At 38.0% G+C, this 14,592-nt stretch overlaps 1 protein-coding gene, 1 long non-coding RNA gene and 1 pseudogene across 3 annotated transcripts; all 3 read right to left on the bottom strand.

Moving 5' to 3' along the window:
- Positions 1-1,252: 1,252 nt before the first annotated feature.
- Positions 1,253-4,840, bottom strand: LOC112176801. 2 transcript variants are annotated; one of them, XR_005802834.1, is made up of 9 exons: positions 4,753-4,840; positions 4,469-4,542; positions 3,228-3,336; positions 2,889-3,069; positions 2,603-2,675; positions 2,438-2,516; positions 2,279-2,352; positions 2,044-2,167; positions 1,253-1,818 (listed from the first exon to the last, which is right to left on the bottom strand). It is a non-coding gene; the product is annotated as an uncharacterized LOC112176801 (long non-coding RNA). The 2 variants fall into 2 exon arrangements; XR_002927115.2 differs by having other exon boundaries at positions 2,889-3,066.
- A 231-nt stretch (positions 4,841-5,071) lies between these two features.
- Positions 5,072-9,131, bottom strand: LOC112176799 (putative disease resistance protein RGA4). The gene is made up of 5 exons (XM_040510130.1): positions 8,771-9,131; positions 6,243-7,612; positions 5,794-5,933; positions 5,544-5,707; positions 5,072-5,296 (listed from the first exon to the last, which is right to left on the bottom strand). Exons 1-4 carry the CDS (start codon positions 9,086-9,088, stop codon positions 5,664-5,666), a joined length of 1,872 nt encoding a protein of 623 aa, XP_040366064.1. The 5' UTR covers positions 9,089-9,131; the 3' UTR covers positions 5,072-5,296; positions 5,544-5,663.
- A 1,764-nt stretch (positions 9,132-10,895) lies between these two features.
- On the bottom strand, positions 10,896-13,326 carry LOC112178134 (annotated as a pseudogene).
- Positions 13,327-14,592: the final 1,266 nt, after the last annotated feature.

Raw genomic sequence — 14,592 nt, 5'->3', positions numbered from 1 at the left:
GTCGCTGCCTCTTAGTAGCAGAGGGCCTGGAAATTAAGTGTCACTGGATGTAGTGTCCAGTGGCATTATGATGGGAAAGCTATGCGTATGGTAGTTCTGTTTTGCTGCAGTCGAGTTGCATATCAAGTTATCTTTCTGTTGTATCACCGCTGCGTTAAAGCAAATAGAGTCGCCAATAGAGCTCTCTTTGCTAGTTGGTGCTTTGAGTACAAGCATTTAGTAGAGACTCAGGATAGTATTTCAGGATGTTCTACTTATTGTAATCAGGGGTTTAGGCTCAATGTCCCCCCCTTGTATTCGACAGTTTCTTTAATTAAGGCTATCAAGGCTTGAGGGCTACCGCACCCCCCCTTTTCTCAAAAAAAAAAAAAAAAAAAAAAAAAAAAGAGGTTTTGTTAGCCAAAATTAGTGTGAAAAGACAATAAAATTTTTAGACCTTATATTATTTTAAATAATTGAATGGTAGTATGGTAAATAGCAAAATTAAAAATTATGTAAAAAATAAAATAAATAATTTTCAGATAGTTAACTACCTATATTTGCAATAACCATTCATAATTTCAGATAACTTCCCACTTTTTTTTTTCAAATAACTTCTATTTTTTTTCTCAATATAATAATTCTAAAAATTTTACGCAGAGCATGTGAGCAGAAAACTAGTATATATATAGGGAAATTAACTGCTTGATCGTTATTCATCAAGAAATCAGACTACTTTTTTTTTTTTGAAGGGGTTTGGAACCCAGCCAAGCTGGGAGGCTCAGCCCCACGCCTGACTTATTATATTAGAATGAACTAAACGCGTCGAGGGGGACATAAAACCTTGACCTCGAGCATCAGTACAAGAGTCCTCATAGAGAACATCCCGAATAATAATAGGAGTCTCCTCTAACCATACATCAGAAATATAATTACAACTAGCAAGGTGCGCTAACCTATTGGCTGCACCATTTGCTTCACGGAAGATGTGCCTAACCTGAAAATGGTGAAAAGATGTCAAATATGACTTACAATCATCGATAATACGCCCAATCTCAGATCTATATTCCACGTTATGTTGTAGAGCCGTAAATCACAAGAGAGCAATCGCTCTCCAAGTCAATAGCAGACATGTCCTGATGGATCGCCAAACTACTTAGAGGAAAAAAAGAAAAAACAAAAAACAAAAAAGAAAGAAAAAGCAAAGAAAAAAAAGAAGAAGAGGGTTTCTGCTTAAAGACCAAACTCTGTGACATAATATGAACTCTTCCTATCACATTTTCAGTTCCAGCGATATAAATAACTAGTAATACTCTGGAACCCATTGCAATGGGGTCTTGGTCTTGCCTTACATTAATGTCTTAATAGTACAACTATTACACCCATTTTGGTTTGGCCCAAAATTGTACTTCATTAAAGAAAAAATGAATACAATGGAAACACAGAGAAACATTGGGAATGTAAGAAAATAAAAACTAGCTTGCAATGCAAGCCCCGACGGTTCAAGGACAAAAATAGGTACGAAGCACAAATCAGTACGAGAGAAGTTTGATGTTAATGGAATCCACATTTGCTGCACATCCTTTGTTTAGCAAGCTTAATTTGCAGCATAATCAGCAGCACATTAGCTTCATTCGTGAGTACTAGTCCAATTCCATAAGAAAGGAAGTACGGAGTTTGTGCATCTCAGCAAGTTGACTATAGATCACTTTCAAGTGGAAATGAGAACAGTTCAGCCAGAAGTGATATGCTGTTGGTTTGACAAAACAACAAGTTTGAAATTCTGAACAGCTGCTTCAGCTTCCACTGCACAGTTGAAAAACCTATGCATGCCATTCCCTGCAAAGGCACCAGAATCAATTTTAATGATGACACCAATCCCTCACTCGGATAGAGGTATATCCCACACTCCAATGTTTATCATTTCAAAAGAGTGTAATTAGTATTGTCTAGTTGGTTTTACATGCAAACAACGGTTGCTAAAGTTTCTTACAAGAATTTCTCTAATGTGTTTTCTGAAAATAACTTCGACAGAACTAAAGTATATATCAGAATACACCAAACCTCATGTAGCATATTTCTGTCACTTGATGGAATCTCGAAAGCGATTTCAATTTTTACACTTTGGGCCATGCACATGTACTTATTCTTTCTGGTGTTCCAAGGCAAGAAAAGCTTCATCCACTAACTAAAGGGGAAAAGACAAATCCAAGTAATAATATCAGAATTTGAAAACGAGTATTGCAGCCTTCAAACCCTTAATTAAACAGAATTACTTCAGGTATTGCTGAGAAATTACCTAGTTAATAAGGTAAAACTCTAACAGCACCAACATCAATCAGTCAAATGGATTCCACAATGCCAGCATAAAATCTGCCAATCAAGATCCAAGATGCAATTAAATCTATGTATTGTAATTCAAACAATTAGAAATCAGCATAGCACTTTAACAATTTACCATAGCACTAATTAGCTTGACAGCACCAATTCAATTCCTTTCTGCACCCTGGCCTGCTCATAAACTTGGTTTGATTTTTCTATACAGAAGATACATAAGGTATATGTGTATAGGATGTATATATTGCATATGAAAATGGGACATATTGCATAGCATAAGGAGTACCCGATAGTTATCATGTCTTGAGGAAACCAGCCACTGCAACTTTGAGGGTTGAGGCATGACTTTGCAAATTTTTCTGCCAAGAAATAAATTTCAGAATAAGTCACATATAAAATGTGGAGATTTACAGGAATCCAGAGCTCTGCGAAGCGCTGTTAATGGACAACCTTATAACTGATGTAAAAGTTCTTATCTGTGTTCCAAATAAGTAAAACATGTGTGACTTAGACTTTACAATAACAAGAGAGATCTTAAAAGAGTAATAGTTACACTCATTGGGTGCACTTACTTGCAACTTGAAGAAATACAACCAGATATTGTTATAACCAAATCCTTTGATGGCTGACCATCGTAAGATCAAACATATAATGATACTTCCATGCCCATCCATCTTGTTATAACCACGCATCTTGAATTTGGAGGTTTCGTAAGCTTGGGACACTCTTTTCTTCTGCCCTCTCCAGAACCTACTGAAAGACCGAGAGATTAACAATGGAAAGATTCTGCAGTGGTCTTCATCTTATTAGGTGATTTTTTTTTTTCTCTATTCTTGCACGAATATCTCTAGAATTAATATTAGAAAGAACACTTGAAAAACTGTAGTGTATACATAGAGATGAAAACGTACGGGGCAACCCAACTTATGAGCCTTTGGACTCGGCAGAACTTGAAAGCGAATTGATTGAAACTTTTGGTCATACTGACTTGTCCCTCTCTTTCACGCCACGAAATCCCATCTAATGCAAAGTACATAACAAAACTAGTGACTATAGTATATAGATATAACAACTAGGAAATAATGATCTCAAGCCTTTAAACTATTACATCATCCCAGATACAGATGAAAATTACAACTCTATGTTAAGTGACTCACCAATCAGTCAAATGAATCTGAAAAGGCCAAAACACAAATCACAAGTTTTGTTGATATTGGTTTATCACTGCTTGGGACAGAAGTTACAAAAACAAAGTGGACACGAAGTCTTAAAAAAAAAAAAAAAAAAAAAAAAAAGACCCAAACAATCAACAGCAACAACAGGACTATGAAGAACACAAACAACCCTAAAAGAGCAATCACCCTAGATTACAGTAGACTTCCAATCTAACAAGATGAGAGAGACGCTGTAATCTTCAAAAACGTCAAAAGAATAACAGGTCTTATTGCACATACAAAAAATTAGAGACGCAGCTTTGTACAAACCAGTTGAAATGTAGAATCTCGATTCAACACGCAATTCAGAATGTGTGCCTTGAAATTCAATGTTTTCATGGAGTTACATTGGGCAGAATAATCTAAAGTAAACTACATGAATACCGGAGAATTTAGGAAGACATAACCTTCATCATATGACAAATCGCTCTTCAAATAACAATGACTGATGAAACTTGATAGGAAATATATGGACATAAATGCCTTCTTTAGCAATTTCAAGTACTTAACTCACAACCTGCAGTCACTCTCCATCCGAACAAAGTTTTAAGACTTGATTACATTGATCAGGAACACACAGGACATCTAGAATAAGTAATGTTGACACCATATAAAAATGCTCTACGAGCTAAATTGTAAGGAAACTAATCTGTCATAATCTGTCATTATTCTGTCATATCATTGGTATTATAGCAGATCGTCCTATATGTAGTTATGCATTAGTTGTAACTTTCCTTGTATGTAACTTAGGTTGTAAATAGGTTCCTGACTTGTAGGAACTGATTGTAATCACTCTTGTATAAGAGTTACGTTTCTGTATCAATGAAAATCAGATCTTCGATCAGCTTATTGTTTTCTCCTCTTTTCATAAATGCCAACCACATCACAAACACTTATAAACCTTAATGGTAGGTATATCTACTTACGGTTATTAGTACCTTATATCTTTAGTGATTAATCACCAGCTTGACAAATGTGATGCAATTCGGGATTCTCCATACTTCTAGCTTGCCTATACAGTAGATTTTGATATATATCAGACTCATAGCTGAAGATTTTGTTTGTAATGAATTGCAAGAATATGAATTTCATAGTACTTGGATAAAGGTTTTTACAAAATTTAATATATATTAAACTCATAGCTGAAGAATTTGTTTGTAATGAATTACAAGAATAAGATTTCATAGTACTTAATTAAAGGTTTTTACAGATTTTTACATACCATAAAGATACCCGAGTGTCTTATTCTGCTGATCCACTTCTACTCTGAGGTCTGACCTGCCAAAAGGGTGCTCTTGCAACATTTTCTGCAAAAAAATCATCTTTGCAGATCAATATAGTTTGCTTCTCATTTAATATATAAGCTGCTGATTGTCTCAAATGCAGAAACTTATAGAATCTAGAGCATTGCAAAAGACTTGGTGCATGCATGACCTTTGGTAAAGAAAGTTCCTTTCTGAGTCCCAAAATGTGTGAATTAACAAATAACTATCACTAGTTTTGTACATGTTACAATTAAACTGCTTTCAACTTGCCTGTAGCTTGAACAAATAGAACAAGAAATGTAAAGCCATCGCTTGAGCCAGATTGAAGATTGACGATTGACGAAGAAGAGATGATATGATGACTGAATGATGAGGAAGTCTGCCCAAACTGTGCTTCTTCTTCAGCTTAGTGTTCTATAGTTATGGCATCATTTTCAGTCCTTCCGAGGAATTCAGGAGCTATAAATGACTGCCTATCCTGCACTCTGGTCATGTGATTACCTGATCCATAAGAAGAAATACGAATGATGCAAGAAGCTCGGTAATATAAACTTGGCATAAATGCAGTGAACCTAACATATCGGGTATATCTTGCTACGGTAATATATCTTGTACATGTAATTATTTCTTTAATCACACTATTTTCCCAGAAAGGGAAAAATGATGATTCTTGTGGGTTTTTTTATATTTTTGTTCTTTAATGCATTTTACTAGTAGAAAGAAAATGTGGAAGAAAATTTCAGGGTACCTTCTGCTTCCACATTCTAATGCTAGCAAAGAGGTTGCCTCCGAATCTGTAACTCTTGCCACATCTCCATATATGAAAACTCTCTCCATATTTCATGTTAGACTTGAGATAGTTGAGGCATCATCTTAATCTGTAACTCTTGACAAATCTCCAAAGACCTGCAGCTAATACCCCGAAAGCGATTCACTTACTATCGCAGAACAGGTAGAAGTAAAATCATAATGATTTGTAAGAAAGAGCAAATAGTTACCTGCTTTCTGTGGAAGAACAATCCAACCCCCTCGCAGAACATAATTACAGCAGTCTTCAAGCTTTGCAGTTTCAGGTGACATGGTGGTCTCCTCATCACTCTGTATCTCCTCATCTATCTGTATTTCTGTTTCAACCCTGCTGAGAAACAAAACAAGGAGACTCCGTCAATTTATAAAATTGTCTCAACTTCTATTAGAACATGATGAATATTTCTACAATAGAGCAAATTGTCATGCAACAGAGGCAGCAGAATTTGTATGGATAACTACTGGACAACTATTTCGTTTTCATACAAGAATAATGGTGGCTTAAATTTTGAAAGTAGCAAGGGATATATCATGCATGCTTATGCAGCCTAGCCGCCCTAGCGATTATTTGAAGATATATGCCAGAAGAGAAAATAAACAAAGAAATCTGATGAAAGAATTACTGAGCGAGCAAAATTACCTCTCAGTAGTATTTGGTATTTCTGGATCCTCGAGCTCTTCAGAAATGTCGACGTCACAGTTGTCGGGCCAGACAGGTGTTATAATACTCCGACGACATTTACTGATGGAAATTTTCCTGACCTGTGTGTCTTGTAGGAAGAGTGGCAGGTTCTTCAGCTTAGGGCAGTCCTTAATTGTGAACGAGACAAGGCATGGCATAATTGTACTTTCATCAGCACCACCGCTTTCTGTCCACCCTCCAACTCCTTCCCACTGTTCCCACTCTTCCATCCTGTCGAAGGTGAGTTCTTTCAATTTTGGGAATAAAACAAAGGATGAGGATGTTTGAGTGCCCAAAAATTCATCTCCAACCGTCTTCACTTTCTCCAATCGGGTTACTGATAGTTGTTCAAGGAAAGGCATTTTGCCAAGAGGAGGCAAAAATTCACATCCATCCCAAGTATGAAGAGAAAGGGATCTCAAATTCTGTAAGGATATCATCCAACTGGGCGCGGTGGTGCCACCATAAGAAATAATATTTAAAGTTTCCAGATCTTGATGCGGCCGTAACGCCTCCAGGACTTGGACTTGTACATGGCTCTGCTCCTCCAATCTAGAAAACGATAGCTCCAAATAATAAAGCTTTTTATTCCACAAGCAAGCCTTCTGCGCCTCACTCGTATCCTTCAAATTCCCCTTGATGTTAATGAGGAGAGTACCCTGAAGCTGGTCCAAGCTTCCCAGATCTCCTAATTTCAAACCTTCATCATTAACAGGACACACGTCTAGTGTTTGCAGACTTATTAATCTCGCGACACCTCTCGGCAAATACTCCAGCAATTCACAATGCTTGGTATGAAGATGTCTTAGATTAATCAAGTTCCCCATATTTTCAGGCAGTGCTTTAATCCACCAGCATCGACTAAGACACAAGGTTTGCAAATTGTATAAATTGCCCAAACTGTCTGGTAGTTTCGTCAACTTCACATTGTTAGTCAAGTCGAGATACCTTAAGTGTATCAATTCACCAATCTCTTCTGGAAGCTCTTGAATATAGCTGTAGCTCAAATTTAAGGTCCTCAAACATCTTAGCTGTGAAATTGCTTTCATATCTATCCTACTCATTCTTGAATCAAAAGTTGCTAGAGTACGTAACTTTTTGCAATTCACTGGTGAAAGAAAATCCAAAAGTGGAGAACGACGTACATACCTTAAGCTCAAATGACGGACCTCCTCACTTATTATCATCATTCCTGCATTTGCTTTTTTAGCCTCAATTGTAAAGTATTCATTTTTATTGAGGAACTGCACAAAGTCATGCACAATATCATGCATTTTGCAGAATGTAGTAATGCTCTTGTCCCAGGAATGAATTTCTTCCACAACATCCTGGAAAAATGATTGCATTACTAAGGTATCAAAAACATATTCACCCGTTTCTTCCTTTTCTTTATATTCTTTCCCACTAAGATAATCCTGTGACATCCACAACTCAATCAAATTGTGTTTATTAAACCGATAATCTTTTGGAAATGTAGCACAGTATAAAAGACAACGCTTAACTATAGGGGCCAACCCATAATAACTTAGTAGAAGTGGTCGAAAAACTTCTTGCTTAACCACATTTAGATCCCATATCTTACTATCCAAAACATTTTGCCATTCTCCTATTGTTTTTTTTCTGTGCATGAGTTTACCTAAACATTTGATAGCAAGTGGCAAGCCGTCACACTTTTCTACAATTTTCTCACCTATATCTCCAAATCCATTAGCCTTATCTTCTTCCCTATTCAAAAATGCAATGCTACTGAACAATTCAAAACAGGTTTTATCACTCAACTTCTCTATTTGGATCATGTGAGCGTCTGCTTTCATCATTTCAGCCACCCCCTTCTTTCGCGTGGTCACCAATATTCTGCTACCTATTGCACAACTTTGCATTATCACTGATAACTTTAAATTGTCCCACTTTGTTTCTTCTTCAGTCCACACATCATCTAGAACAATCAAGTACTTCTCCCCCTGAAGAGATCTAGACATACACTGCAAGACATCTTCTAACTCAGTTGAATTTGGAGCATCATTACCAGTACCACTAATAATGGATTTGGCAATCTTCACCTCATCAAAAGGATCAGAGACACAAACCCATATTCTCTTTTCAAAGTAGGTTTTTACATTTTCATGATTGTAGGCTAATTGGGCTAGAGTTGTTTTCCCCATCCCTCCCATACCCACAATAGGTATGACAAGGACCCTTTTCCCTTCTTCACAACGATCACTCAACAACTTGCTTAACAAATCAGTTGTTGCTTCTTCTCTGCCAAATATTGTAGAAATATCGACAATTGATGAAGTTTTCAGCGGTTGATTAAGTTGTTCAACATTGCTAATTGAGGATTCATGAAACTCAAAATCATTTTTCTGAGCAGCAATAGAAGTTAACTTTTCATTCAAGTCTTTTATCTCAGTTGCTATTTTATAAAGATGACTTGCCTTATTGACTTGGCCAAAACAAAAGCAATTCGAGGGAATGCAGAAACATACCTTCTTGAAGGTTTTCTTTTTCTCAGTAGCAACTCCCTTTGCCTTTTGTTTCAGAATTTCAGTGTTCCACTCATCTAGCACGTCAACCATCTCGTAAGAGACATCATTCAGCTGATCCAACCAGTTTCTCACGCTGGCCTTCTCCACTTGCTGCTTCTCAGCATCCTGGAGCACAGCTTGAATTGCTTTGAGATTGCTGCTGAATTTTTCGACCTCTGCCTTAGCAGTCAAAACCAATGTCACAGCTTCTTTTGTCTGGTCAAAAGCAACTGTAAACAATTCTTTCAGAAGCAGGTTGACGAGTGCCAGCTCGGCCATTTTTGGAAAATGAACACAAACACAAGAGCTAGATAAATGTATGTGAACTAAGAATGCAGAATGGCTGTGAGCCTATTATGGTTCTTCTACCAAGTTTATATAGAGCATAAAGTTAAGGCCAAATCCAAGTCAAACTATTCGAGCAAAATAATAGATTCCCAGTCAATATATTATATATGTATCCTAATTTCATTGCTCGATCTACGCCTTTTATAAAGGGACACCCTGTCTTGTTTGATGCTCCACCTACTGGGAAAAAAATTATAAGAATTTGTTTGCCAGTTGTAGTGATTAATGATTTAACAATTTTCAAATGGCTGGGAATTATATTATAGTTTCAAGACGACTTGGATGATTTGCAGTGAGATAATTAGGAAGAAGAATTAAAGTAATGAACCATATTTAAGTAATGTAGGTGGTGATCTCTTTTCATTAAAGTAATGTAGGTAGTCTCAACTTGATGAAGCTCAATCCTATAATGTAATGCTGATAGTGGTGGCATATATCAAGGTATCGATCTGGACTGGGTCCAGAACCCTCCTTCCTCTTTACTTCGTATTCTTTTTTCTTTTTTTTTTATGCTGCTCAAGTCCCCAGCCCCCAACAACAACCCCCCCCCCCCCCCCCCCCCCCCCACCCCCGGAGTTTGTTCTTGGGTGTTGGGTCTGTTAGTTTTTCTTTCCCTGTAAGTTTGCTTCCTTTTCATATATGTCCCCTTCTTGCCAAAAAAATAGGTATCTGGATACTATAATCAAGTTTCCTACTGTGAGAAATTGGTGCACCAATAAATAGACTTTTCTCTGCATAACACCTCTTCTCTCCATGCACCATGACAGATGAATTGCTTTAATTAATTTCCAGTTAGCATGATTAACCATTTTCAAATGACAATTTTTCTGAAGTTTTCCAAACATGCACCTACGTACTAGGCTTGTTAGTTGATAAACAATTGCTTGTATTGATGAATACGCTTCGAGAATTGACTTTGCTTAGTAGTTAGAGTATGAGATAGTTGGGACAGATAATTAAGAATCGCTGGAGTATATCAAGGTACAGTAGCATTGGGTGCTTCTGCATAAGTATGTCGAGGTTCTTGGGGAAAATATTGGTCAAATCTTTGTACTTGATGGGTTCTGAGAGTTCGGAGGCCTAGTGAAAATATTTGAATAAGTGTCACCAAAAAGAAAGGAAATTCTGAGTTGCAAAGCCAAATAATCCAGTTCAAAACAAAGAAAAGCCAAAAAGGAAATACGGCTAAGTTCAATTTGGTAATGTTACATGTAGTTCAGGCCCCCAATTCAGGAATCAAGGAAAGTTGGCAACCCCTAGCACCGGCAATGAATATGAAAAGCCTGGAGATGACTGCAGGTAAATTGGTCATAATATAGCTCTTTACCTTCCTCCAACTTCCAGACCTCGTTTCCATATCTTCCCCATCATTGGAAATAAAGGAGAAGATCCATCTCATTTTTATGCGACCTATGAAGAATATAAATGACCAATAACATGATATAACCATACAAGGATTGAGTTTATTGGTCAATAAATGATCAATTAAGTTGATAGGCGCTGACCTAGCTCTTGCTCGAGTCTGAACCATTAAGCCTTTTATTCTTTACACTTGGCTACCGTCTCACTGAGGACGAGATCAACACCAATCTAAGTTAGTTAAATCTCTAACCAGTGTATTTAATTCATTCAACAACTACAAACAAATCTGCTAATTTTACAGGGACTCATATCCTTCTATCATATACTTCTTATGCACACACTTCTCCATTTCAAATTTAAACCTCTGTGCGAAGTGGAACAAAACACCACTGTATAAGCTTCTTCATTTGGCTTTAAAGCTTGGTCCATTCATAACAACATGCCAAGGAAAAAAAGGAAAATAATAAGAATAAATTCATTACACTACAGCTACCAGTAATTTCCACAAGAGCATTCGCCGTTCCTAAAATGATGAAACCTCTTGGCGTCTCTCACAACTATTTCTCTCCCGACAACCCTTGACATAAACTTAAATGCATTATGGCAATCCCCACAAATCCTAAGATTCTTAAAAACTCTGATTGTGGCTCCAAGTGGAAGCTTCATGATCCCAAATGCAACTGCAAGCTTCTCACTGTGAGTAGACAAGGAATTCTCTTTATGCTCAGATTCCATATCATGCAACGCAAACTTTGTGTCAGGAACATATCCTAACTTCCTCATTTTAAGAACAAGTTGCTCTAGATGGTGTCATGTACCTCAGGGTGCACAGTATCACCAACCAAGAAGACATGGACCATATTTTCAACGTCAATCCAACTACAATCAGGTTCTTTCTTCACCCCTCGCTCCCTCATTAGTGTTCGCACCTTAGCCACGTCATCCCAACGGCCTAAAGCAGCATACAAGTTCGACAAAAGTACATAGGTTCCATCATGCTGAGGCACCAGCTCAAAGAGACGTTCTGCAGCTTGAATACCTAAATCCATATTCCCATGAGTCCGGCAACCAGCTAGAATAGCCTCCCATATTGGTGCACCTGGTTCAAAAGGCATTGATTTGATTAAGTCCTTGGCCTCTGTCAACTCCCCAGATCGGCACAACAAATCAATCATACGAGCATAATGCTCTTCACCAGGGGCAATACCATAAGAGTCATGCATTAAACGAAAATAATGGCGTCCTTCTTTAACTAAACCAGCATGACTACAAGCTGAGAGAATAGTGAGGAAAGTTATTCTGTCTGGCAGTATATCTTCCCCCAACATCTGTTCGAAAAGTCTTATTGCTTGGACACCATATCCATGTTGTGCCAGAGCTGCAATCATTGCATTCCACGACACGGAATCAATATAAGGCATTGTAAGGAACACACAGTCAGCAGCGTCTACAACCCCACATCTCGCATACATTGTGATAAGTGAATTTCCAACTGAAAGGCTTGAATCATGCCCCAAGCATATTAGTTGAGCATGGAGCTGGCGTCCGTGCTCCAATGCCCCCAGAGCAGCACAAGACGTAATAGCTCCAGCAAATGCATAATCACAGGGTTTAAAACCATCTAATCTCATTTGGTTAAATAGCCTCATAGCTTCTTCCCCAAATCCATTTTGAGCTAAACCTGATATTATTACAGTCCAAGTTAGACCACTCCTTTCCGGCATTTCCTCAAAAAAGGATTTTGCTTCCTGGATGCGCCCTGCACTCACATACCCTGACAATATTGCATTCCAAGAAACAAGATCTCTGACAGACATATTATTAAAAATATATCGTGCTTCATCAATTTTACCACACCTAAAGTATAGCGTAACCAATGCATTATTCACAGATAAAGAAAAGTCCACAGTCAGTTTCGCTTCAGATCTTAGTATGTAAGCATGCAGCTGCTTCCCATGCTTAAACAAGCCATTGCTAGCACAAGCACTGATGACACTCGTGTACGTGAACTCATCCTGGCGAATCCCCATTAAATGCATTTCCCTAAACAATTTCAATGCTTCATGACAAAAACTGTGATGCACATAACCCGAAATCATCGCATTCCACGCCACTTCCAATTTTTCATCCATCCCATCAAGCAGCTGCCGAGCTCCATCAAGGTCCTCATTCCTCACATAGCCAGTAATCATTGTCGTCCACGACAGCTCATCTCTCTTAGGCATTTCATCAAACACCTTCCTCGCTGCAGCCACCACCACAGACGCCGACGACACCAACGGCGAAGAAGCACACTTAACATACACAGACACCAACGCATTCGACACCGAAGTGGCCAACAATGCTCCAGACTTAACAATTGCACAATGCAGCTGCAGACATTGCTTCTCCTCCTCCACTATAAGCGCCAGTCCACTCAGCACACTGGCGCTGTTTTTATTTTTATTTTTAATTTTGTTTCCATTATTAATGAATTTATATTTCTGATAAAAAAAATATGAATTATCATTGATATTAAAATCCCTGTCTGATCATAGCAAGTGAAAAAGAGTACCTTCCTCCATATATCAATCATTTCTATTATTGGTTTTACTTTCAGTTTGTTGTCCTGTCATATAAAAATAATAATAATAATAATTCTATTATCTATTAGCAGCAGCGTATGGAAAGATGGTGGTGGAGCTTAGCGGGCACAAGCGCATGGCAGATGTAGCTTCGATGCGTATGGAGAAGAAATTTTTGGCACTCCTTACACTGGAGGTACGTGTGGAGCGGAGGAGATAGCCCTTTCTAGTCCTCAGGAACATGGTAGATTGGTACGTTATTTATCTTAAGAAAAAGAAACTGGGATGCCCTAAAGGTTTCAAGAATAAAATTAAAATGGGAAATGATGATGCAGTTGTGGTGATGCCTCATACTAATATTAAGGGTAGCAAGAGGTTTGTGAAAATGCTTGAGGAAAAGGAAACAGTGGTGAAACCTCTTGTTGTGGAGGTGAAATCTGAATCGTTGGAGCCTATTGCAGGGGATCTTGATGTGAAAGATTCAATGGAGGAAGTGGTGGATGCTTGTGAGCTTCCATTTTTTATTATTATTTTTTGAGTAAATGAAGATTTCATTAAAATCGCAGGTCAGAACGGCACATACAAATTTCCCAAAAACGAAATCATGCACCATTCACTTAAGACTTGAAGCTCCCAAAAGTAAGGAGCCTAACAACTACAACGTACATTACCCTACAAAGAGATAATTTTGTATGAAAACTTCCTTTGCCAATGTGCTCAATTGCGGTGCACCAGAAGCTTCCATTATCAAGATATAGAAAGAAACATTATAATCTGCAGACCAAAACCACCAAAAACTACACCTGTAAGCACCCAATAAGGAACTAAACAAGTATAGCTCCCTAAAAAAAAAGGGAATTATTGGAATTAAATAGCAAAATGTTGTAGAGAAACTGAATTTGAGAGGAATTTGCTGTGTATTCTCATTGATAATAGGGGCCTTTTATATAGAGGATTACAATGCATAGAATCTCAATCATACAAGGAAAGTAATTCTACATTGATTAGGATTCAAGATCCTTCTAATTAAATCATATTACCACTAGGTCAAGTAACCTAGAGTTTGGGCTAAACACAAATTAGGTTTTCCTTGAACACTCCCCCTTGTGTTGCCCAAACGCGGTGCTTCTCTTGTTGCCTCGTTAAAAAACTTGCCGAGTAACAAACCCAGTGGGACAAAAATAACCTCGGTCGAAGGGGAAAAAGAGCACAACACACCCTTCACGATTCAAGACGAACATGTAGACATCTCCCCCTGATGTCTGCACCTCCCCCTGATGACTACGATCATGGGAGTTCAGATAATTTCCGCAAGCCAATTCTTGCCGCATGTTTCTCGAACGTGGAATTGGGCAATGACTTAGTAAACAAGTCTGCCTCACTGTCCTCAGGTCGAACCTAGATCACTTTGATCTCGAGGAGTGTCTGTTGTTACTGATTATGCTTGGTGTTGTCGCTTTTGATGTAGCCTTGCCTCATTTGTTCAAAACAAGTAGCATTATCCTAAAT

This window comes from Rosa chinensis, chromosome 7 (assembly GCF_002994745.2).
Source record: "Rosa chinensis cultivar Old Blush chromosome 7, RchiOBHm-V2, whole genome shotgun sequence".
NCBI classification, from domain to species: Eukaryota; Viridiplantae; Streptophyta; class Magnoliopsida; order Rosales; family Rosaceae; genus Rosa; species Rosa chinensis.
Note: the sequence above shows the minus strand (reverse complement) of the source record. Positions and strands in the feature narration are given on the sequence as shown.

Bases quoted from the DNA above. Each gene is read 5' to 3' on its own strand.
- LOC112176799 (XM_040510130.1), bottom strand. From the start codon at position 9,088: ATGGCCGAGCTGGCACTCGTCAACCTGCTTCTGAAAGAATTGTTTACA. The intron at 7,613-8,770 runs GTATGTTTCTGC...TCATTTTTCCAG, and splicing joins AAAAGAAAACCTTCAAGAAG to GATGTTGTGGAAGAAATTCA. The intron at 5,934-6,242 runs GTAATTTTGCTC...TTTGTTTCTCAG, and splicing joins ATACCAAATACTACTGAGAG to CAGGGTTGAAACAGAAATAC.